A 25,277-nucleotide genomic window follows, 5' to 3' on the forward strand; every position below is an offset into this window, starting at 1 on the left:
AGTCAGAAAAAAAAGCAGAAACTACTTTAATTCAGAGGTCAAAATCATTCAGAACCACAACTTAGCTTTAGATTATCCTATATCTACAAAGAATTATTGAGAAATACCTCTCTCCCCATGTTTGTAGGTTTAAGTAGGAATGGTTTTTGGAACAGGTGAAGTTTTAAAATGCAGTTTCTTTAGAACACATTTAGAGTACTCAGACGCTAGGCCAAATAATGCATCTTGGCAATGTTCCTTTGATGGGAATGCCTATGAACCAGACAGAATCTGCCTAAATTGGTGTCTGTTTGTTGATCATATCAGAGATACTGGTTTCATGAGCAGGGCCAACTCTTACTGACTGGGCGTGGTTGCTGGTAAATGATTCTGAAGAATCTGTGTCTGTGTCCTTACTCAACAGGAAATGGGCTGGGATGATCAGTGATATATATCCATTGCAAGTGAGAACAGAACAGTGGCAGCATGAGTAAGTATGATACTAGAATTGACCTTGAAAAGGCGTTTCTTTTCTTTTTTGTTTTCCAATTTTGAGGGGGAGGTGTTCTTTATTTTTTTTCTTCATCATAGGTATAAAGGTACAGTTTAAAAAATCTGCAAAAGATTTGTTTGTATGAAAAAATGCAACCCACCTCCTCTGCCCTTTGTTTCTCCCCCCACAGAGGAATCGATTTTTACCTCTTGGTATTCATCGCCATATTTCTTCTTCAGTTTTAGGGCTTATCTACTGACTATCGAAGATGAGGACTAAGCTCCTTCCTCTTCCTGTTCCCACCACACATGTACATCCTTCCCATCTTCCCAATGCACTTGTATGGTCATTTTAATTATCACAATATTTGATGTTTACACTATTATAATCATGTAAATATATTCAAAGGTAAGCCATGTAGTAAATCATGGCTACTTTTCCTTTCCTCCCCAATTTTTGTTCTCCCTAGATTGAGCAGTTGCATTGTTTTCTATGTATACATAACCAATTCAACCACAAACTCTGGACCAATTGTCTAAAATCAGTTCTCTAGATCTATCCTTTAAAGGGCCAGATAGAAAATATTCAGACTTTGCAGGCTATTAAGATCTCTGTTGCAACTACTCTACTCTGCTTTGCAGTGTGAAGGCAGCCACAAACAAGGTATAAATAAATTAGCGTAGCTGTGTTCAAATAAAATTTTATTTAAAAGCCAGGCAGTGGGCCAGATCAACCTGTGGTCTAGATCTCCTCCCAGGCTATTCACATACATCAGAAATCCTTTCAATCTCACCCTCCTGAGGAAACTTCACCCAGATTCTGGATTTGCTGCCTGTAGTTTTCATCCTGCAAAGGCCCTTCACCATCATCCTGGGGATTCTCTGTACTCCTGAAGTGGATTTAATGTTTCCTACATCTCATGACTTCCTTTTTCTGTATTTCTTCCACATTTTGATGGAGTACATCCTCCAGCAGTTTCTTGAGACAAGGTACTTGAAATCTTGCATTTCTGCCGATGTCCTTTTTTCTGTCCTCATACCTGGTTGATAATGTGACTAGATATAGGATTCAGGGTTGGAATTCATTTTCTTCCATCTCTGTTTTTTTGTCCTCCTTTCTGAGAAATTTCTTATTTAATTTCAAACTTTTGACTGAGTTTTTTTTTTTTAAATCATACTTTTAGTTTCTAAGAGCTCTCTGAGTGTTCCTTTTTTTATAAAATGCTATTACTGTTGCAATATCTTATCTCTACGAGAATCTTATTTCTATGAGAATTATAATGGGAATTTAAAACATTCACAAAAGTAAAGAAAAAGGTTAATGAGCTCCCATGTACTATTAGTATTTTTGGAAGCTGTACTTTCCCTTTACAGTCTCTGTTCCTCCAAGTGACCTTCTTATGTTTGGTTTAGTCTCCATCTTTCACAATAGAGGCCGATTAGATTCCCAGTTATCTGGGGATTCTTTGTTGCCCACTCACATTTACAGATGTGGGACTAAACAGCTAACTGAAAGTTCTCTGCCTGTGAGTGGAGTTTGTTGACTGTGATCTTCCCTGAGGATTATCTGGCTGGGCCATTTAAATTGGTCTTTCCTCTTGAACTCACTATTTACTCATAGAAAGATCCTCGAATTTCCTGCCTAGAGAGGAAAGCTCTCGTTGCTAGCTTTCTGGTGGCAGAGTGAGATGCCAGGGCTGGGAGTCTCAACCATGTTATTTTCATTACGGGACTTCTGCCTCAACTGCACCTGGTGTTCCTGAGTCCAAAGAGCCTCTGTTTCCCTCCAGAGCAGACCTCCACTATTTGCCAGGGTAGGGAAAAAATAAGCACCCAGCAATGCGGTATAGGGTTGGGGTTCTGGGGATCTGAGTTCTCCTTAAACAGATTTCAACTAGTCTTCCCAGGTTTAGCAACTTTCCACCTCGTTTCCACAGGTACTGATGCTGGCAGTTTTTCACACTTTTGGCTTGTCAAGGGAGGTAGTAGATTCAACTCAGGTCTACTTTCGTGCTCTTCCAAAATCCCAGGAAAGTAACACTAAAGAGGTTTTTTAAGGTGTAAACCCACAAGGATGGGGCAAACAGTAGGAAGGACAACAGCAACAAAACTTGAGATGTTGGAAAACAGAGCAGTAAATAAGGTAACAGAATCCTAAGCCAGCTTTACCCATATTAGTGTGTGTGTGTGTGTGTGTGTGTGTGTGTGTGTATCCTTCTATACCACGGAGGCAAAAATGAAGCCAGCTTCAAGCCAGCCACATAAAAGTAAAAGGATAAATAGTTGTTACCGAGTATTACGAAGAAGAATTCCTGACAGAGTTCCTTTAATATCAATATTGATACAATCAGAGGAGTAGAGACAAAGGGTTAAAATTTCAAATGAGGAAGAGTCCCTGGGCTATTTAAACAGGCTTGTTTTCCCATCTCTTCAAAGGATAACTTCTATCCTTTGAATTATAAGAAATCCTCAAATTAGAAATAATAGTCCAAGAATTTTATTGTCTCCTCTTTCTGCTCTCCCCATTTAAACTGAGAATGAGGGCTCCTACCGGGAAAGTTACCAAGGATACACAAGATCCTAAGGGTGCTTGGACAGGCTACTTCACCTGCAGTGTACACGAAATCCTGCAGCATTTAGCCATTAGGCAAACATATTTCTATGGAAAAATGTCCTCAGTGTTCACCACATAATGCTAAGCTCACATCTCACCCTGCTGTATCTTTGCTCCTCAGCTACAAAAGGCCTAACTCCCTGTCTCAAGCCACTATCTCCACTTAAAGTGAGTTTTTAAAAGGGAGATGATTAAAAACAAAAGTCAGTTTTGTGAAGCTGGTTTTCCTAACTCCTTTCCTGCCCTAAAAAATCTCTTCAGGTACCTGGTTGCATGAAACAGTGATGCATAGGTAAAGACTGAATGTCTCTATCAACCAAACAATTTTATAACCTTAATTTGCAGGTAGGAAGATGAATTAATGCAAACAATGACGATTTTGTTTTTACCTTTTCTGTATTTACACTTTCAATTTCTTTTTCTTATCCCATTGCCTAAGACCTCTAGTACAATGTTGAATAGAAGTGGTGATAATGAGCACCCTGCCTTTCATTTTTGATCTTTCAGGGGGAAACATTCAACAGTTTACCATTAAGTATATTTGCTGTAGATTTCTTTGGTAGATACCATTAATCAGGTTAAAGAAATTCCCTTCTGTTCCCAATTTGCTAAGAGTTTTCTTTTTTATCATGAATAAGAGTTGCATTTTATCAAGTTTTTCCATCTACCGAAATGCTTATATAATTTCTCCCTTTATTCTGTTAATGTGATTAATTAAAGGAACTGATTTTGAATGTTAAACCAAACTTTCATTCCTGGAATATATGCTCTCAGTATATAATATGATGCATTTTAAATATTTTGCTGGGTTAGTCTTATATCTATAATCATGTAAGAGATTTGCCTATAAATTTTCCTTTCTTATAATATCCCTGGTGCAGGTTTTGGTATCCCAGTTATGCTGGTCTCATAAAACAAGCTAGGAAGTATTCCCTCTTTTTGATGCTCTGAAATAACTGCACTTAATGTCCTTTAATTTTTCTTTTTAATGACTATAGGATCTGAGGTAATGTCCCCTTTTTCGTTCCTATATCAGTAACACGGACCTTTTTTTTTTCCTTGATCAGCCTTCCCAGGAGTTGATCAAGTTTACAGTGTTTTCAAAAAACCAATTATTTTTGGTGTCATTATTCTTTCTATTGTATGTATTCTATTTCAGTAAATTCTCCTTTATTATCCCCTGTCTTCTACTATCTTTGGGTTGCATTTACTTTTCTTTTTCTAACTTCTTGAGATAGATATTTAGATCGCTGATTTTCAGTTTTCTTCTTTTCTAATGGAAGTTTTTAAGGCTATAAATTTTCCTCTAAACACAGATTAAGGTGTATCCCATACATTTTTATAGATCATATATTCATTATCATTCTGTTAAAAATATTTTCTAATTTCATTGCAATCTCTTAATACATGGTAAACATTAAATTCCTCTACTCACTATTGATGGGCAGTTTCTCATCTTTTGTTATTATAAACAATGTTACAATGAATAACACTGTGCAAATGTCCATTCATATGTGTATATCTATAGGATAAAATTCCAGAAGTGAAACTGCTAAGTCAAAGGCTAAATGTATAAGTAATTTTGAAAGATGTTGCTACACTGTCTTCATAAAGATTATACCAATTTATACTAGAAATTTATGAGAATGCCTCTCACAGAAAGATTTTTAAACTGGAGAATAATAAAATCAGAAGGTTCTGATTTAGGTATAGAAGATGGCTAGCAGTGTTTCACAACTGGGATATGCCAATTTGGGGACACATTCTTTGGAATCCATCCATGAGCTCTCTTTAAGAAAATAGATATCTTATGTTTTCATTTTAATACTAACCTTAATAAAAATATTCTGAATCATATAGATAAACATGTGAGTAAGTACTGCCATGTGACTTTGGTGCCTATGTTTATAGTCATTTTGGCACAATGCAGTACTACTTTAAAGGGCCAGAGAAGTTAACGGGGGGCATACTTAAGAGCAAAATCTATTCTTTCACCACTTAAAAGTCACCTCTCCCTGTGATCTTTAACATCCATTAAAATAAAATGAGAGGAGTTCTGCTTCTTGTAATTGTAGAGTAGTTCATAGGTAACAGTTATAAATTCTGGACAAAATGCAAAAAGTAATTAGTGGAAGGCACTGGAGAGTGACTGAAGGCAGGCAGATATTGGAGGAGAGTCAACACTTGGCAGACAGCAATGGCACTGGTTTTCCAGTTTTTATAGCTTTTAACCTGAGAATAGTTCCCAGTTATAGTGCCATGCAGGGAGTTAAAACCTATGTAAGTCTTACTGGTTGAAGAATCAGAGGACAGAGATTAGGGTGACCGTAGCAGTTGTAAAGGGAGGAATCCCAGAAAGAAGTAAGCACTGAGTGGGAGCCACGACTTCTGAGTATAATCCCCACTCAGATCTCTGGGTAACCCCTGAACTATGTATGTATGAGGCAGACTCCAGCAGAATAAAGCCAGCACAGTTCTGGGCACAAGGGAGATGCCCAGAGCTATGCAGGAAATATAACTATTCAGGACATTTAATCATTTGTTTCTTTTTCTTTTTTCCAAATTAAATGTCCTTAATATTTGGATTTTTAGGAAAGTCAGTTAACATCATCCTGATAGTAGAGGAATGTTTTGTTTGTTTGTTTCTTCCATGGAAGTGGTTTTTTTTTTCTTTTAATTGTAGTATAGTTGATTTGGGGAATGTTTTAAAATTAAAAATTAACAATTTAAACTTAAAAATCAAATTTTATTTTTTAAATGAATGGTATTACAAATTACTGACTTTTTACTTTTAGATAATTTAATACTGTCTTAACACAGTTTTGTAATATAAGTAGTGCTCTTTAAACTATTCACCTCTACCACACCAGGTACAGTCAAATGGTTTGGGAAATTATTTGTATTACTTTTTAGCCTCTAAAAATATACTATTTCTGTAAATATAAAAGCAGGTCTAATCAACCTAAGGATAACTAAGCAAGAGCCATAGAGATAACGAATATCCTTGGGCTTCCCTGGTGGCGCCGTGGTTAAGAATCTGCCTGCCAATGCAGGGGACACGGGTTCGAGCCCTGGTCCGGGAAGATCCCACATGCCGTGGAGCAACTAAGCCCGTGCGCCACAACTACTGAGCCTGCGCTCTAGAGCCTGCGAGCCACAACTACTGAGCCTGCGTGCCACAACTACTGAAGCCCATGCGCCTAGAGCCCGTGCTCCCAACTAGAGAAGCCACGGCAATGAGAAGCCCGTGCACCACAACGAAGAGTAGCCCCCGCTCGCCACAACTAGAGAAAGCCCACGCACAGCGACAAAGACCCAACCCAGCCAAAAATAAATGAAAGGAAGGAAGGAAGGAAGGAAGGAAGGAAGGAGGAAGGAAGAAAGGAAGAAAGAAAGAAAGAAAGAATTTCCTGAAATAGTATTTAAAGCATCTTTATAAGGAGAAAAGTGACATTGAAAATAAGGCTGAATTAATAGAGGAAGTTTGGGTTTACCAATTAAACTCTTGAAAGAATGTGGTGAGGTTGGTGAAGTACCTGTTGCTTTAAATGGGGTGAGTGTGGGAGTGGGGCTGTGTTTTAACAGAAAACCTACCCTTCCATTCGCCTAGAACAGCTGGGACATTCTCTTGCCTTAGGAGGCAGCCAGGAGGGCAGACCAAATGCTCCCTCAAGAGCAATCTACCTCTATTACTCTGATTGTTTGGTCACCATGGGATTAAAATATTAAAACAACTAATCTTCTAATATGGCAGAGTGTCAAATGCACTGAATACCAGTCCTCTTGGAATCAAATAAAAGGAGTTCTTGTGGGATATAAATAAATAACAGAAACAAATCTTTCCAATACCAATAGCTATCCAATGAAAAATCAGCTCTTAATTTTCAAGAAATAAAAATTATTATCAGTAATCTAGAATGTGCTCTTAAACACAGAGTATTCCACCAAAATCCACAGGATTAGATTTAAGAGCACTAGATAAATTATACTTTCAAAAAAAGATATAAAATAATGCTTAGCTGGCACCTATACATTCTCACTAGAATTTTCATGCCACAAAGACTCCCAAACGTGAGCTAACAAACACCATGGCTAAATCCTCAATTCAATTATGCCAACTACATACTAGGAGCTAATAAGCACTGAAGAAGATAAACTGTGCTTTCTAAAAGCTAATAACCTAGCAGAGGGATCAGAAAAGCAAAAAGTCTAAAATCAGAATGTGGTAAATGTTATATAAGGAGTTTAAACAATTTCTGTGTAAGTTTAAATGAAGGGGTGTGCATGTCTACTTATGACATAGGCTACATGGAAAAGGCATCACTTGAGTTGGCCTAAAAGAGTCAGTAGGATTAAAAAACTTAAAACAAAATTTTAACAGAGTAACAATATGCATATAGTTTTCAAGAATCAGAGTAGTATAAGGTTCACAATGAAAAATAATAGACCTATTTTTTCCCTCCTCAGATCCCTGTTCCCCAGATACAACCCCTTTCAACTTTCTTTTGCTGTTCACTTCCACATTGCTTATAAACATGATAGACTGTCCAATTTAAAGTGTATTCATTGACTTCCTACTAAGGAAGATAAGGATTTGGCTTTCTTCTACCTTTGTCCTCTGCTCCTTTGGCTTCCTCCTCCTCCTCCTCTCCCACAGTTAATAATTCCTCCCCAGTGCCTACTCTGTCCTTTATAACTGTGCTTATTAGTTTATGTTCTATTTATTTTCTTATGTGTCTGTTTCCTCTATCAGACTGTGCTATACTCATCTCTGCATACCCATGTGCACATCAGCGCCTGCTCCTTTGTGGGAACTCAAGTTTGCTGAACTGAATTAAATGCAAAGTAATCCGCCAGCATAAAACATGATGAGGTGCCATCTGTAGACAGCCACAATACCACAGGTACAGTTAACTGACACCACCAGGGCTGGTATGACAAGAATAACTCAGAAATGCGGAAACTACTTGTCACCAAAAATAGATTTATGGGCAAGAACAGATCCTGTCAAATTTAACATATCAGAGGATCTCCCAGCACTCAATTCCCAGAAGTTTTGCTTTGAGCCATCGTCCTTAGGTAAGCTGCTCAGGCCTCATCCTCAACATTCTAAAATGTAATATTTGTAGCTTCCTCCTGCATCCACTAGAAAGGTTTAAAAAACAACCCACTCAGCTATCTGAAAAAAAATTTCAGCTACTCAGATACAATCTTTTATCCACTTTGATAGAGGAATAAACCAAGGCTCTAAGGTAGCAAACCTAGGGTCATATAGGAGAGAATTTTGAGTGACTTTTTAAAGTTTGTGTAGAAAGGGAGATGGCAAATACTCAGCACCTAGACTACTGCTTCCCTTCACAGTCAGGGACAATTGAGCCTGTTACGCCTTCCCCTTGAGTCCTGCTCCTTGAAACAGTCAAAGCCATAGCAAACTAACATGCCACTTGAGGGCATAAACAATGAGATGGCATTGTTTATACCTCAAATTTATTTATTATATCTTTATTCATATTACATCCTTTGAGACACAGATGCTTGCTGAATGAACTGAACTATCCAGTAAGCAAAATATAAGATTGGTATATTTGCTTAAGAGAATCACTATTTTGTTTTCCATGAGTCTAATGACATTTAAAAATTTTTTCTTAAGGCTTTTTTTTTTAGAGTAGTTTAAGGTTCACAGCAAAATTGAGGGGAAGGTACAGAGATTTTTCCATATCTCCCTAATGACTTTTAAAATAATTTTTTATTTTGAAATAATTTCAGACTCAAAGAAAAGTTACAAAAATAGTGCAAAGAATTCATATATATGCTTCACCCAGATTCCCCAAATATCATTATTTCCCATATTTACTTTATCATTCTTTTTCTCCATATACATATATTTTCTGATATATGTATATATATATATATGATCTGCCCTCAATTTTTGAGAGTAAGTTACAGATAGTGTGCCCCCTAAATACTCCCATGAGCATTTTCTAAATACAAGAACAGTCTCTTATATAACCATGCTGCAATGATCAAAATCAGGAAATCAACACTGATACTATTATCTAATCTACAATCTACAGATTTCATTCAAATTTTGCCAAGTGTCCCTCTAATGTCTATAACAAAAAAAAGAAAAGAAAAAAGACAGAAACAAAGGAATAAAGAAACAAGAAAAGAAACAAAAAATAAGGTACCATGCTTTAGGAAGAGGAGAATAGCAGTGAAATAAATAAGATAGGGTGAAGTATCAATATCAATAAAGGGAATATATTTTTAACATCTTTATTGGAGTATAATTGCTTTACAATGGTGTGTTAGTTTCTGCTGTATAACAAAGTGAGTCAGTTATATGTGTACATGTATCCCCATACCCCTCCCTCCCACTCTCCCTATCCCACCCCTCTAGGTGGTCACAAAGCACGGAGCTGATCTCCCTGTGCTATGCGGCTGCTTCCCACTAGCTACCTATTTTACATTTGGTAGTGTATATATGTCCATGCCACTCTCTCACTTCGTCCCAGCTTACCCTTCCCCCTCCCCATGTCCTCAAGTTCACTCTCTACGTCTGCGTCTTTATTTCTGTCCTGCCCCTAGGTTCATCAGAACTTTTTTTTTTTTTTTTTTAGATTCCATATATATGTGTTAGCATACGGTATTTGTTTTTCTCTTTCTGACTTACTTCACTCTGTATGACAGATGGTTTTCTCAGGGTATATGCCCAGTAGTGGGATTGCTGGGTCATATGGTAGTTCTATTTTTAGTTTTTTAAGGAACCTCCATACTGTTCCCCATAGTGGCTGTATCAATTTACATTCCCACCAACAGTCCAAGAGGGTTCCCTTTTCTCCACACCCTCTCCAGCATTAATTGTTTGTAGATTTTTTGATGATGGCCATTCTGACCTGTGTGAGGTGATACCTCATTGTGGTTTTGACTTGCATTTCTCTAATGATTAGTGATGTTGAGCATCCTTTCATGTGTTTGTTGGCAATCTGTATATCTTCTTTGGAGAAATGTCTATTTAGGCCTTCCGCTCATTTTTGGATTGGGTTGTTTGTTTTTTTGATATTGAGCTGCATGAGCTGCTTGTATATTTTGGAGATTAATCCTTTGTCAGTTGCTTCGTTTGCAAATATTTTCTCCCATTCTGAGGGTTGTCTATAAAGGGAATATTTAATAGGCAAATATACTCCAGGTAAGAAGTAATGAAATCTGAGCTAGGCTATGGCATTGAAATAAGAAGAGGGAATAGAAACAAACATTGCAGAGGTACCTTTCATAGGAACTGGTGGCTGGATTTGAGAGAGAGGATAAAATTTTAAAGTGGAAGAGTCAAAGAACTCCAAAATTTTTATTCTGGGTGAGGGCAGAATGATGTGAACATAAACCCCAATGGGAAAGCCAGGAGAAACAAGTTGGTGTGAAGGAAAATGAGTTCAGTTCTAGAAATACTAGGTTTGAAGAAGCAACAGGGTATCCAGGTGGAGGCAAGGAAGTTAAGTCAGGATTTGGAACTTGGCAGAAAGACTGAGAGCTAGAGGTACACCTACAGAGGATCCATTGCTACGTAGTCTCCTATTATGGACTCAACCTCCACAGGAAAAAAAAAAAAAGAGGACTAAAAACAGGCTCCTAGAGAAGGTCTATACTTAAGTAATCACTGTGTGTTTGTATGTGTATTCCTGTATTAAATGGAAGGTTAGACAAAAAGACCTAGCTAGCCCTTTCTACTTCTCAGATCCAATCCAATGACTTTAAGTAACTAAAATATAAATAATGATCAGTGAGAGTTATGCTTAACCATTATTCACTTAAAATTTAAGCTCTAAGAATTTTTTTGAAAATTTGGGGGACATAATATTTCCAACAAAATTTAATTAGAAAACGAAAAGCATTTTTTGAATACCAATGGCAGGCATTGTCCTTGATGCTAGTCTCTAGACTAGATCTGAAAAGTGAATCTGAAAGTGAAAAAAGACATGGTGAGCCCCCAGAGGGCCAAAAGGTGGGATAGAGCACATCATTTCCAAAGCTTATTATGTCCAGATTCATATACTGAAAAATAACTTAGTAAATCAGATTTTAGGTTATGTCTTGGTTCCATGTTAACAGTAAAAAATTTCTTTCATGTATATCTATAACTTCTTACAAACATTTGAGAAGAAATTAAGCATATCTTCTAACTAGAGGATAGAGATTTTATCTTATTTGAAATGATGATTCACCTCTTTCAAATCTTCAACTTCATTATAGAAGCACAGAATTCAATCCATAATACAGTCAAACCTCAATTAAGACCACTTATTTAATACCATCAGTATCCTGAATGGTGCCAAACTAAAATGCTTTGTTTTCTTAAAGAAAAGGGAAAAAAACTGCTGGGGCAGAAAAGAAAAAAGAACTTGGGGGTGGTGAACATTAATAAAATCAGTCAAGCAGAACTAAAAACTTGAAGATTAAATTTAATGTGTAACTTTCCATTTTCCAACTGGAAGCTTTGAATAGTGACTTATGACTAAAACATCCAGCCTTTTCCAGGGAAAAGCTAGGGCCCAGAGGCAAAGCAACAGAAAACAAGAGATGACAAGAAAAGCAGACAGGAAGAAGAGAATCAAAAGTAGAGGTGAAATGAGCAATAATTGTAAATGCTGATAGAGAAAAGGCCCATAAGAAAAACTAAAGACAGGACAATGTTTCCTTCTGCTGCGGAAAAAAGCCACTTTTAGTTCAAGAGGCAATCTAATGACCTCACTCCCAGATAAGTAATTTGGGGGCCAGGGCTGAGGGCGGTAAACCTCTAAACCTGCATCATTAGTACCTGTGTGTACCACTTAGGTGTGAACCACTTTAGTGCTACTCACAGTTACTGGGAAAAGGTGAAGTGAAACCTCATTATGTTGAATAACTGATTTTTACTATATTAATTATATTCTACTTTATTCTAGATTTTATACTAAAAAATTATTATAGAAATGTAAGCCTCACAAAAATTATGGATGAAACACTAGAATATGAAAATCTAGACTATCTATATAATTTAAGCATTTCAATACCTTGATTTAAAGGGGTAAAATCTATTTGGTATATATTAAATAGTATGCATTTTAAATGTGAACTTATTAAATTCTTATAACTACCCGACAAAAATGCTTTTGTTGCAATTACTCAAATGATTATTAAACCAAAATTCTAAATTGTGGGCAATTTCTTTTTTCAATTAATTTTTTAAGTTAATACATTCACACCGTTAAAAAAAAAAAAAAAAAGGCCTAAAATAGTACAAAGAGAAGTAAGATTCCCTCCCCAGAGGCATTTACTGTCAACAGTCAAATACCAACCATTCAGCAGTCACTGTGCTGCCTTTTTTGGGGAGATGGGGGGAACAGGGGAGAGGCAGCAATTACTTTTTGGACTTTTAAGTGCTGCATGCCAAATATACAATTAAATTATAACTAAGCCTTTATTATACTGGTTTTTAAGATGCCTCCCAGTTTCAGAGATGTTAACATGTGAAAAAATATGTATCTTAATGGGTGAAATATGGTATAGGATGTCTCGCTGATTGTGTTTTTCAGAACTTAAATGTAGTATCTAAGAAGTAACACTACTTTATCTCTATGGGATAGGTTTCAAATATCACCTTTGTAACTATCAACTATAAGAAATATAATTAGAAAATCATCAATCATATACATGTTCCCAAGTAAATCTGGCTTTTCTAATCTTTCCATTGATCTGACCCTGCCCTCAAACCACACTGCTTTAATTACACTAAGCCTTGACATCTGGTAGGAAGAATTCCTCTGTCTTGCTCATCTTCAACACTATCTTAGCTATTCATTTATCTTTACTCTCTCAAATGAATTTTAGAACCATTTGTCAAGTTTCCAGAAAAACCCTCCTGGATTCTGATCATAACCCTCCTGGATATAATGTAATTGCAATTATGTTAAATTTATAGGTTAATTTGGGAGAACTGACATCTCTATAATTTTCAGCCTTCCCCTCTATGAACACAGTATCTCTTTCCACTTATTCAGGTCTTGTATGTTCTTCAATGCAGTTTTATATTTTCCTTCATAAAAGTCTTCTACATTTTTTCTTAAGTTTTATTGGTAGATACTTTATAGTATTCTTGCTTCTCAGATAAGTATCTTTTAAAAAATTACATTTTCTATTTATGTCAGTAAAAAGGGATAATATTGATTTTTTTCTGTGATGATTTTATATCAAGATTGCTAAACTCTATAAATAGAAGGTGAACTCAGTTTCCTGGGTTTTCTATGTAGACTATTGTGATGGTTTACTTTATATGTCAACTTGACTGGGCTAAAGGATGCCCAGATAGCTGGTACAACATTATTTCAGGGTGTGCTGTGAGGATGTCACTGGAAGAGATTAGCATTCGAACCAGTAGATTAACTTAAGAAGATCGGCCTCACCAATGCAGGTGGGCAGCATCCAATCCACTGAGGGCCTGAATAGAACAGAAAGGTGGAAGAAGGGTGAGTCCACTCTCTCTGCTTTAGCTAAGACGTCCTTCTGCTCTAGGACATCAGCTCTCCTATTTCTTAGGCTTTCAGACTCCCTTCCTCATCATTCTCAGACCTTGGGACTCAGACTGAATTACACCACTGGCTTTCCTGGTTCTCCAGCTTGCAGACAGTAGATCATGGGATTTCTCAGTCTCCATACCAGGAGAGCGAACTCCTAGAGTAAATCTATTCTTGATCTCTCTATATATCCTATTAGTTCTATTTCTCTGAAGAACCCTGACTAATACAACTATCTGTCATATCTGTCACCCCAATTGATGATTTATAGCTCATTTTCCAATTAGGTTTAGAACATTTTCAACATCTTTATAGTTAGGGACACAGTGGGGAAAACCCCTTTTTAATGGCTCATCAAACAAAATAAGACTATGGACCTTCTTATACCATTACTATGAGGGTATCCTAGGCAAACTGATTCTCTTTATGTGTTATATGCCTGAAGAGGCCTCAATTCTAAGTTGAAATTTCTGACATTATTGTTTGGGGTTAAAGGGATGGAATAAGGAAGCATCACTTTTTCCTCAACACACTGGATATATTTGTTTTAAAAATTTAAACTAATAAGAGTGTTTAAAAACTATTTCTGACAGACATCAGATATTATTTATCTCCTTCACAGAAGTAATAAGCATCACAACTTATGAAGTATTTCTTGTCAAGCAAATTCAAACCTCAATCTGGTGAAGTTTTAGTATCTACCTACTAATTTATAGGAAATATAGGGGGCAGAGGAATACACAGGATACAATCAGCAAAACCAAATTTGTATAAACTCTACCAGGCAAATAACATGGTATCCTCAAAAAATAAGCTACAAGGAAAATAAAAGGTAGAGGGGGGAATCCATACACAAAAGAAATTTAAGAGATATATCAACCAACTGCAATCTAACTGAATCCAAACTGTTTTAAAAAAATAATTTATGAGACAATCCAGGAAATTTGATGACTGACTAGATATTTAATGATATTAATGAATTGTTATTAATATTTCAGGTGTGATAATAGATAATGATTTTACAAAAAGAATTATTACATTTTAGAGAATATATAATAAAATGTTTACAAATGAAATGATATAATATCTGAACCTTCCTTCAAAATAATCCACTGGGACCTGGGAGATAACACAGAGGAAACAACCATAAGTGTACACCACAAGTACATAAGTGTACACCATAAGTGTACAATAGGTACATGGGGTTTAATTTCTAGGTTTGAAATTTTCCATAATAAAAAGTTTTGGAGGAAAAAACTATTTCTGAAATTATAGCCCCTAAAACTGATAAATACTTGTGACTTTTTTGTTTTGTTGTTTTAAGAAGTAAAGGGGACAAAACAGAAAGAAAAACAAAAGTGATATATTAATCACAAATATTTATAGGTTTATGCATAAAATTACCAAAATATTATAACTCTGTTTTAAAATGTTGGTAATTTTTCTTATAAATAAGTTTTTCTGTAATTTTAATAACACTCTCCAACCTAACATTAGAACAGGTTAAATATATCTATTATAAAAACAACTAAAACATGGGGTAGGGTAAGCTATATGTACATACTAAGACATTCAGCATAGTGTTATTAAAATCAAGAATAAAACCTGAAAAGCCTATGATCAATAGGGAAATAGGTAATTAAATGTATCTACTAACCAGGATTTTGGAAAGCCACTAAAAATGTAAAGACTTCATAACAGGACTTAAAAATGCTTACAAAATTTGTAATCTTAACACCTAGTCCATGTGTAGTACAGGTTTAACGTTCATTAAAATGCTACGTGGGAAAAAGTAGAATACAAATAACTTTCATGCATATTACAACTACAGCTACACTAAAAACATACATAAAACAAATATTAAAAGGAAATATGAAAAAGGAATTTTATGTGAACATGCTGGGAAAGATTTTTTTCCCCTCTATGACATATTTTTCATAGTTACATGCTTTTATTTTTAAAAATAAATTTAATATTTTATAAAGTACACAATAGAGAACATCTAATAACATTAAAGAAATTTAATCCTTTAATCCCCCAAATCTAAAATATTATCATTTCGGCATATTATCAACAAAAATTATTAGTGAGATACTTTATATTCCTTTTTCCTACTAGTCTTTAAAATTCATTGTGTATTTTACATTTACAGAACATCTCAAATCAGACTAGCCACATTTTCAGTGCTCAACGGCATATGTGGCTAGTGGCTGCTGTAACTGGACAGTGCATGTCTAGAGAGCATGAACTTTAGCATTCACACGTTCAATAAGTATTGCATTCTAGAAATGTTTTATTTCCTTTATTAATAAAAGTATCCTGAGGCAAATATGTCAGAATGTTAACATTTGTCCATTCTTGCTAGTGAGCATATTTTCTTTAAAAATATTCATTGAATACTCCTTTTCTGAATTAATTCCCCCTGCAAACTGTAAATAATTTCTTACCCAAAGTCCCTAATTGAATGCCTTCTCCAAAGTTACCAATGTTCCAGTCAAATTAGACATGAAAGTAACACCTCTGCTTTCAGTAACTTATCTATGCCACTACACTCATGGTTATAACTTATTTTAAAATAAAAGTATAAGCTATTTCTGCACAAGAGAATCATCTTCTCCAACTCACTTTCCTAATTTGGAGTGAAGCAGACATTTGTATTAAGGACAGGGGTTACTTTTGCTTTTATCTCTATAAACATTCTATCCCTGTAATTAAAATCTAATTCATGTTTAATTTTGCTATTAACTCCTTAACAACAGCACACTGTGCCCATTACTACTTTAATAGGAATAAGCTGTCTTCCAATGCGACAGTAATATGAAGGGGAGGAAAAAATTGTTCCCCTCAAATGGTTCTCATAGTTAAGCCTTAATTCCTCTTTTAAAACGAGCTTCACTTTAGAAAGAGATCCATAATGTAGTTGTATCCAAAAGTAACAAAAAGGGGCTTCCTTGGTGGCGCAGTGGTTAAGAATCCGCCTGCCAATGCAGGGAACACGGGTTCGAGCCCTGGTCCGGGAAGATCCCACATGCCACGGAGCAACTAATCCGTGTGCCACAACTACTGAGCCTGCATTCTAGAGCCCGCGAGCCACAACTACTGAGCCTGTGCTCCACAACAAGAGAAGCCACTGCTCGCTGCAACTAGAGAAAGCCCACACACAGCAATGAAGACCCAATGCAGCCAAAGATAAATAAATAAATAAATATTTTAAAAAAAATTTATTAAAAAAACAAAAATAACAAAAAATATTTCCCCAGTTAAATAATATATAATATTGGGAAGTAAAGAATAAGACATCTTTTAAAGTAATAAGTAGTTTAGATCCAAACTATGGGGAATGCTAATTTATTAGTACTGGATTTATCAATAACCCATACATACTTTAAATATCTTAATAATAGTACTTTGTATTTGTAAGGTGATGTGCAGTTTTTAAAACACTTTTAAAATCAGTGTATCTGGTATAGACAATCTTATTTACAAAGCAGAAATAGAGACACAGATGTAGAGAACAAACTTATGAATACCAAGGGGGAAGGGGGGAGGGTGGGATGAACTGAGAGATTGGGATTGACATATACACACTATTGATACTATGTATAAAACAGATAACTAATGAGAACCTACTGTATAGCACAGGGAACTCTACTCAATGCTCTGTGGTGACCTAAGTTGAGAAGGAAATCCAAGAAAAGAGGGGATATATGTATACATATAGTTGATTCACTTTGCTGTACAGTATAAACTAACACAATATTGTAAAGCAACTATACTCCAATAATTAATAAATAAATAAATAAAATCAGTGTATCGTTTGTATTCACGGCACTGTTATTTACTACCTGTTTGTAGGATAGGATCTAATAAAATAACTATGTCACAAATTTTTTACTTTTTCATTTGCATGGTATTTTAGGAAAGTATTTCACAGCATATAATAACATGTATATTTATCTCCTCCAGAAATCCTAAAAATCAACATACACCTAAGAAGTAAGAAGGGAACTGACAATGTAGAAAACTGCTATTGGAAGAAAAAAGTTTATTTCAGAACATTTAAAATTAACTATTGCATTCTTATCTTTTTATTCCTAAGCATCAGTACAGAAATGTAAAATCTAGAAGAACATTCTGCTGCACATTCTGGTAACTAGATATTCTTTTCCTATTTAAATAAAGACCTAATGTTTTCTAAGTACTTAATTTTACTAACGCATTATGACTGAAGCTACTCGGTAGGGAAAATGCCTTTCTTGCTCAGAGATCTCCATACATCTGTCACAGTATGTTCCAGTGAGATATAGAACAGGTAGTGGAATCCTTGGTAGCCTTGACAATAATTTCCAAGAAGAAAAAAGAAGTGTATTAAAGAAATTTAAAATGGCCCAACCACTGATCAATGTTAAATGAATGATGGCAATTGTATTATTTCCCAAGTGTACTCTGATGGTCAGGAACGTTACAGCATAATACCAGAGTACTCCAGCCATCCAGAGGAACACTGTGCTGTTCTCAGCAGGCTCCAAGATGAATCACATAGGCAAGGACAGTTACTGCCTTGCATGAAATCTACCTAAAATATGATAAAAGTACTTCATATATATAGAAACTTATTACAAATTCAATACTTATGAATTGTTAAACTTCTCTTTAACCTGTTTGTACTTTCAACTTGGAGTTTCTTTTCCCTGGTGGTCTAGTGGCCAGGATTTGGTGCTCTCAACTTGGAGTTTCTCCTAGAATTATGTTTCATTTAGTCACTACTATCTCCAAGTTTGCTTTGATTTGATCTAAAACGACTGCATTTTAAATGGTACTAGTGGTCTAGGATTTCTCTATATTAGCTCTTTTCAAAACCTTCTACTAATTGTATTATTTCTTTTGAAATGGTGAAATTAAAATACATGCAATATTCTAAGTGGGATCTGATAAATGCTGAGCATAATGGAATAATTCCTTTCTGACTCTCACATGTATAGTCTTCTAAATTATACTGGAAAAAAAAAAACTAGCAATAGTATTAACTTGCCCAGCTACACCAAATCACCAAAGTGATCATTTCAATTAAATTCTCTAAGAATTGGTGCTGCTTTATTTTTAAAAAGTCAGTTGGGATTAAGAAGAAAACAAACACTTTCTATGTCATGTGAAGCAAAATTGGCTTGGACCAATTTGGTTTAATAGTAATGTTCTGGATAAAATATGTTTAACTGCAGGAAAAAGAATACATTCATGAATAGACTTTTAAATCTGCCTATAAGTCAAGATAAGTAAGCCAACATTAAGCAAAACTACCATTTTTCAGTGAACTTTACACTTTCCAGACCACCTTTTCCTATCTCTCTGTGCACCTATTCCCCACTTTAAGGAGTCAATGCTACTTAGTTTTTCTTGCCAATCTCCTCATATTAAAAGAGAAAGAGATCCAACCCCATTATTTGTATTATTCACATTTGCATATATATATGATTTCCAATGCTGCATTTTACATCTCTTATTCTGATTGGAAACACCTCATCCTTGTTTAAAAATTTTAAAATATAACCACACAACTGGAGAGTCTGAACAGAAACCAATCCTTCTGAGAACAGCAAACAAACAAAACAAACGAAAAACCAAAAATGGGTAAGGAGTGCCATGTTTGTTTAAATTTAATTTCAATGGTGTTATTCCTGACAGGACAAATCCAAGATATGCAATAAACAGATTATTTTGGAATTGAGAAAGCTAGGGGTTAAAAAAAAAAAAAAAAAGCCAAAAAAACCCCAACAACGAAACACAAAAAAAACCCAATCTTTTTTTCCCTATCCCCCAGGGTGTCTTGGTGGCCTGGAAGAACACATGAGGAAACCCAGTCAACCTATGGCTGATAAAGACTTATTCCTGGGAGCTGCTAAGAACAGAGCCCACATCCCTCCTCACAAGCTTCTTGCAAGTCCTCAAAATTATCCTGACACCAAGACACCTGTCTTCTCCTGTATCTTTCAACTGCCCTCCCCTTCCCACCTGAACACAGGTCCTTCTCTTTTCCCACCATTGGTTAGATAATGATCTCTATTAAATTTCTGGAAAGAAGAGAGTCTGTCCCAAGACTCATAGGATTTTGTGTGTTCGTGTGCATTGTGTGTGTATGTATAAATAAATATGGGGCATAATTTGTACTTTAATGCATATTTTGGGGTATGATTCTATGTCATAATTTAATCTCAGCTAATTTAACATGTTAGAATTTTCTTTATTATTGCTATGTCTGCTAATAAAGTTTTTATAAAAAATTTATTTCTGAGAAGCTTCTATTTTATTAATAGAAGTATTTTTCTGTATCAAACTAACCACTCCTCATCTTCTATCTACTACAGTATTTGGTTTCGATCTCTAAATCAGGGGTCCTTTATCTTTTTTTAATCCTTAATCTATTTTGAGAATAGAATGAAAGCTATGAAACTTCTCCACAGAAAATTACAAACATACACAAAATTCTGCATAGAGATTCAGTTAAAAAATTCTCTAAGGTCCATCCATGAGACCCAAGGTTAAAAACTCCTTCTCCGAGTGAATTTGAGTGTTGCACTTGCTCTTATTAAAATAATTTTGCTAAAAATGGGCATTTCTTCAATTTCTAAGATCCCTTATGATTCCATTCAGGTTTTTTTTCTGTCTCTATAAACTACAATTTCTTCTATTTGTTGGTTAAAAAAGAAAAGCAAGGTCAACAATAAGAATGCCTACATAATTTAATATTTTCTTTCTTGTCTCAATTCTTTTTGAGTATGATATGCTAGGAAGAGCTGCATATATCCAATGCAGATACAATCTACATGTGGCCAAAACATATATCCAACAGCCACGTATTCTGGACTTGGGCACTGGAACTTAGCCTCATTTATAGATTACAATTTAAAAACTTACTGAAGGCTAGATATGTTTCATATAGATGAAAATGAAACTGTTCCTGGAGAAATTCTTCCAGGGCCAAGCACATTGCCTTGTATATACTAAGTGCTCAATAAGTTAAGTAAAATGGACAATACATGTAGAATGGAGTCAGAACAATCACCAAGAATTACTTTCTTACTTTATACATGAATGCATAGTTTGGCAATGTAAGTTACAGAGCAGAATCAACTGTAATTTTATAGTCATCCCTCACACATCAAAACCCCAAACTGTCTTATACACTAATGATGAAAAATCTGAAAGAGAAATTAAGGAAACACTCCCATTTACCATTGCAACAAAAAGAAAAAAATACCTAGGAATAAAACTACCTAAGGAGACAAAAGACCTGTATGCAGAAAACTATAAGACACTTATGAAGGAAATTAAAGATGATACAAACAGATGGACAGATACACCATGTTCTTGGATTGGAAGAATCAACATTGTGAAAATGACTATAGTACCCAAAGCAATCTACAGATTCAATGCAATCCCTATCAAACTACCAATGGCATTTTTCATAGAACTAGAACAAAAACTTGCACAATTTGTATGGAAACACAAAAGATGCTGAATAGCCAAAGCAATATTGAGAAAGAAAAATGGAGCTGGAGGAATCAGGCTCTCAGACTTCAGATTATACTACAAAGCTACAGTAATCAAGATAGTATGGTACTGGCACAAAAACAGAAATATAGATCAATGGAACAGGATAGAAAGCCCCAGAGATAAACCCACACACATATGGTCACCTTATCTTTGATAAAGGAGGCAAGAATATACAATGGAGAAAAGACAGCCTCTTCAATAAGTGGTGCTGGGAAATCTGGACAGCTACTTGTAAAAGAATGAAATTAGAACACTCCCTAACACCGTATACAAAAATAAACTCAAAATGGATTAAAGACCTAAATGTAAGGCCAGACACTATCAAACTCTTAGAGGAAAACATAGGCAGAACACTCTAGGACATAAATCACAGCAAGACTCTTTTTGACTCACGTCCTAGAGAAATGGAAATAAAAATAAAAATAAATAAATGGGACCTAATAAAACTTAAAAGCTTTTGCACAGCAAAGGAAACTATAAACAAGACGAAAAGACAACCCTCAGAATGGGAGAAAATATTTGCAAACGAAGCAACTGACAAAGGATTGATTAAAAAAGAAAAGCAAGGTCAACAATAAGAATGCCTACGTAATTTAATATTTTCCAAATATACAAGCAGCTCATGCAGCTCAATATCAAAAAAACAAACAACCCAACCCAAAAATGGGCAGAAGACCTAAACAGACATTTCTCCAAAGAAGATATACAGATTGCCAACAAACACATGAAAGGATGCTCAACATCACTAATCATTGGAGTAATGCAAATCAAAACTACAGTGAGGTATCACCTCACACCAGTTAGAATGGCCATCATCAAAAAATCTACAAACAATAAATGCTGGAGAGGGTGTGGAGAAAAGGGAACCCTCTTGCACTGTTGGTGGGAATGTAAATTGATACAGCCACTATGGAGAACAGTATGGAGGTTCCTTAAAAAACTAAAAATAGAACTACTATATGACCCAGCAATCCCACTACTGGGCATATACCCTGAGAAAACCATAGTTCAAAAAGAGTCATGTACCACAATGTTCACTGCAGCACTATTTACAATAGCCAGGACATGGAAGCAACCTAAATGTCCATGGACAGATGAGTGGATAAAGAAGATGTGGCACATATATACAATGGAATATTAGTCAGCCATAAAAAGAAACGAAATTGAGTTATTTGTAGTGAGGCGGATGGACCTAGAGTCTGTCATACAGAGTGAAATAAGTCAGAAAGAGAAAAACAAATACCATATGCTAACACATATATATGGAATCTAAAAAAAAAATGGTTCTGATGAACCTAGTGACAGGACAGGAATAAAGATGCAGATGTAGAGAATGGACTTGAGGACACAGGGAGGGGGAAGGGTAAGCTGGGATGAAGTGAGAGAGTGGCATGGACATATATACACTACCAAATGTAAAATAGATAGCTAGTGGGAAGCAGCCACATAGCACAGGGAGATCAGCTCAGTGCTTTGTGACCACCTAAAGGCATGGGATAGGGAGGGTGTGAGGGAGACGCAAGAGGGAGGGGATATGGGGATATATGTATACATATAGCTGATTCACTTTGTTATACAGCAGCATCTAACACAGCACTGTGAAGCAATTATACTCCAATAAAGATGTTAAAAAAAAAAAGAAAAAAAAAACCCAAACTGTAATACTTAATAATTTTGAGTTTTAAAATTTGTTTCAAATTATTCCAACTTTGTTTTTATATTTGAAAACTCTAATGGTTTACACCTATGAAAATATGCTACCTATTTACTTCCAATGGGTATGTAATTTGAGTAGTTTTCCTCTTTAAAGGAGGGCTTTTGTGGCAATTGTGATCTTCCTTGGGACCAACCACTCCCTTAGTAACTTAGTTGCCATGTATTGAGATCTTTGACGAGGAGATAAATGGCTTATAAAGCGATCAATTCTATCCAGGTCTTATCAGCATCATTTTTTGATATGAATACCTATACACATTTACCTCAAACACTTTAAAAAAAGAAAGGTCTATATTAAAAAAATCTCAAGGAGCTGTTGCAGAATATTCAATAAATGGTTTTACTGTTGTTTATGCAAAAGACATAGGCATATTAAAATATTAAAAATTTGAAAGTGTAAGTCATTGTTAAATTATCGATTCAATCATTTAGAAAATCTTACATGACTTAATGATTTAAAAACAAATTCCATTTCTATTAATACAAACCTACTTACCCCAATTGAGTACATATTTATCCTTGTTATTTGCCCTTTAAGTTAGTTACTTTCAGTCAAGAGTGTCAGGCGATCAAATAATCATAGTGCCTCTAGAATGCCATTTTTAGAGACTTTTATCAATCAGTGAAAATAACTACTTCAAATGATATTTTCATATTAAAAATTCAGCATAAGAATGATTCTGAGCCAACTGTTTTCACTATTAATTATAATTTAATATTAAAACATTCACAATGTCCTGAGATAGTACTTCATGTTGGCTTTACACTGAGTACTAATGTGGAATTCTTACCTGTAATGTACATGTGTGACTACTGGTTTCCTGTATCCAAGGATCCAGGTTTGAATATCTATGGGTTCAGCTTTGGGATAAGCTATGGTTGTATCTATTATCCACTGGAGGCCTTTCGATTTGCTGTCTGATAACAATATAAAATTGGATAAATTTTTATATTATTTGCAGCAAATAACATAGTATAGAATTATAAAGCATACTGATATATCCTTTGCTTTAAGAGAATGAACTTTGGCATTACTGTTCTATATGATGCACTTAGGATGAAATTAAGCATTTCCTATTACATTATAAAATGGCTGAATCTCAAACAAATTAAACAACAGAGTGGTATAATTTATTGGACATGCATCATTTAAGCATTCAATACAATTATGCAGTATCAAGGTCTAATTTACATTTTATCACTCATAAAAACTGGCCTACAAAAATAGTCAGTAGCTAAAGTATCACATCACAAAAGCGAAAAGCAGACCTTAAAACAAAAAACTCCACTCACTAAATATAACACAATATAATACAAACACCAAGTTTTGTGATACTTGGGAGGCATTAATAAATATTGAAATAAGGCAATAAAATTAAGCATTTTATTGATGCACATGATCATCAGTTGCTGCTCTTGTTCAAAACAAACAAAAAACTCCTCCCATTTTAGCAAGAGTTATATAAAAATAAAGCAATAAACCTGTCTACCCTTTGGTAGGTACAACAGGTAACTACCGTTATGAGAGGGGCTGGGGAAGTTCTGTTTACTTTGGTCCTCTGCACACTGTTTTTATTCCCAGCACGGAGTACAAAGTTGAGCAAGAATTGAGACAGGAATTCTCAAAGAGAACGCTGATAGCTAGACTTTAAAGTGTAATGGTCTATCCTTTGTTTGAAGTATTTAAAGGATCCCTAAAAAAATAAAACTTATTTTTAAATATAAGGCCAAATGTACAGTAGGAATCAATAATATTTTACTTAAAATGTCAAAAAATTAAAAACTGGCCTTAAATTCTTTTAAAATTTTAGACATTTTGAAGGGGAAGAAATAATCATATAAGAAATAAGCTTAAAAATTTTAATTTTTAAATAACATATTGCTAAAGGAACAGAGTGTATGTAAAGAGACACATTTTAACAAGCTACCACTGATGTACATGCTAAAATGTTTAGGGGTAAAGTACACTGATGTCTGCAACTTACTTTGAGATGCATTAAAAAAAACCAACCAAGATGGACTAAATAGATGGATAGAAGGATGGAGAGAGATGTGATAAAGCAAATATAGTAAAGTGTTAATTATAAAATCTAGTTGGTCAGTTCATGGATATTAACTGCAAAATTATTTCAACTTTTATGTATGTTTGAAAATTTTTATAATAAAATGGTTGGGAAAAATCACCAGAGTTCAGTTTAATATCTATTAAATCATACAATAAACAAAAAAGTACTAATCCTTTTAAAGTTAATTAGAGGGACTTCCCTGGCGGTCCAGTGGTTAAGACTCCGCACTTCCATTGCAAGGGGCACAGGTTCAATCCCTGGTCGGGGAACTAAGATCCCACATGCCGCACGGGGCAGCCAAAATAAATAAAT

General features: G+C 35.0%; 2 protein-coding genes across 8 annotated transcripts in view; both read right to left on the reverse strand.

Moving 5' to 3' along the window:
- RD3 (RD3 regulator of GUCY2D) overlaps nt 1-25,277 on the reverse strand; it is a 411,139-nt gene that overhangs the window by 242,650 nt on the left and 143,212 nt on the right. The window lies entirely within an intron of this gene.
- The window catches only part of LPGAT1 (lysophosphatidylglycerol acyltransferase 1), a 76,452-nt gene that overhangs the window by 7,311 nt on the left and 43,864 nt on the right, over nt 1-25,277 (reverse strand). For 6 of the 7 annotated variants that reach the window (XM_082400407.1, XM_082400408.1, XM_082400409.1 and 3 more), the window contains one exon: nt 23,691-23,817. In XM_082400407.1, the coding sequence (XP_082256533.1) occupies nt 23,691-23,817 (127 nt within the window). Of the gene's footprint in view, nt 1; nt 10,238-23,690; nt 23,818-25,277 lie in introns of those variants that run through there. The other variant, XM_082400406.1, reaches the window with a different exon arrangement.

The sequence above is a fragment of the Balaenoptera borealis genome (assembly GCF_965194805.1).
Source record: "Balaenoptera borealis genome assembly, chromosome: 1".
Lineage (NCBI taxonomy): Eukaryota > Metazoa > Chordata > Mammalia > Artiodactyla > Balaenopteridae > Balaenoptera > Balaenoptera borealis.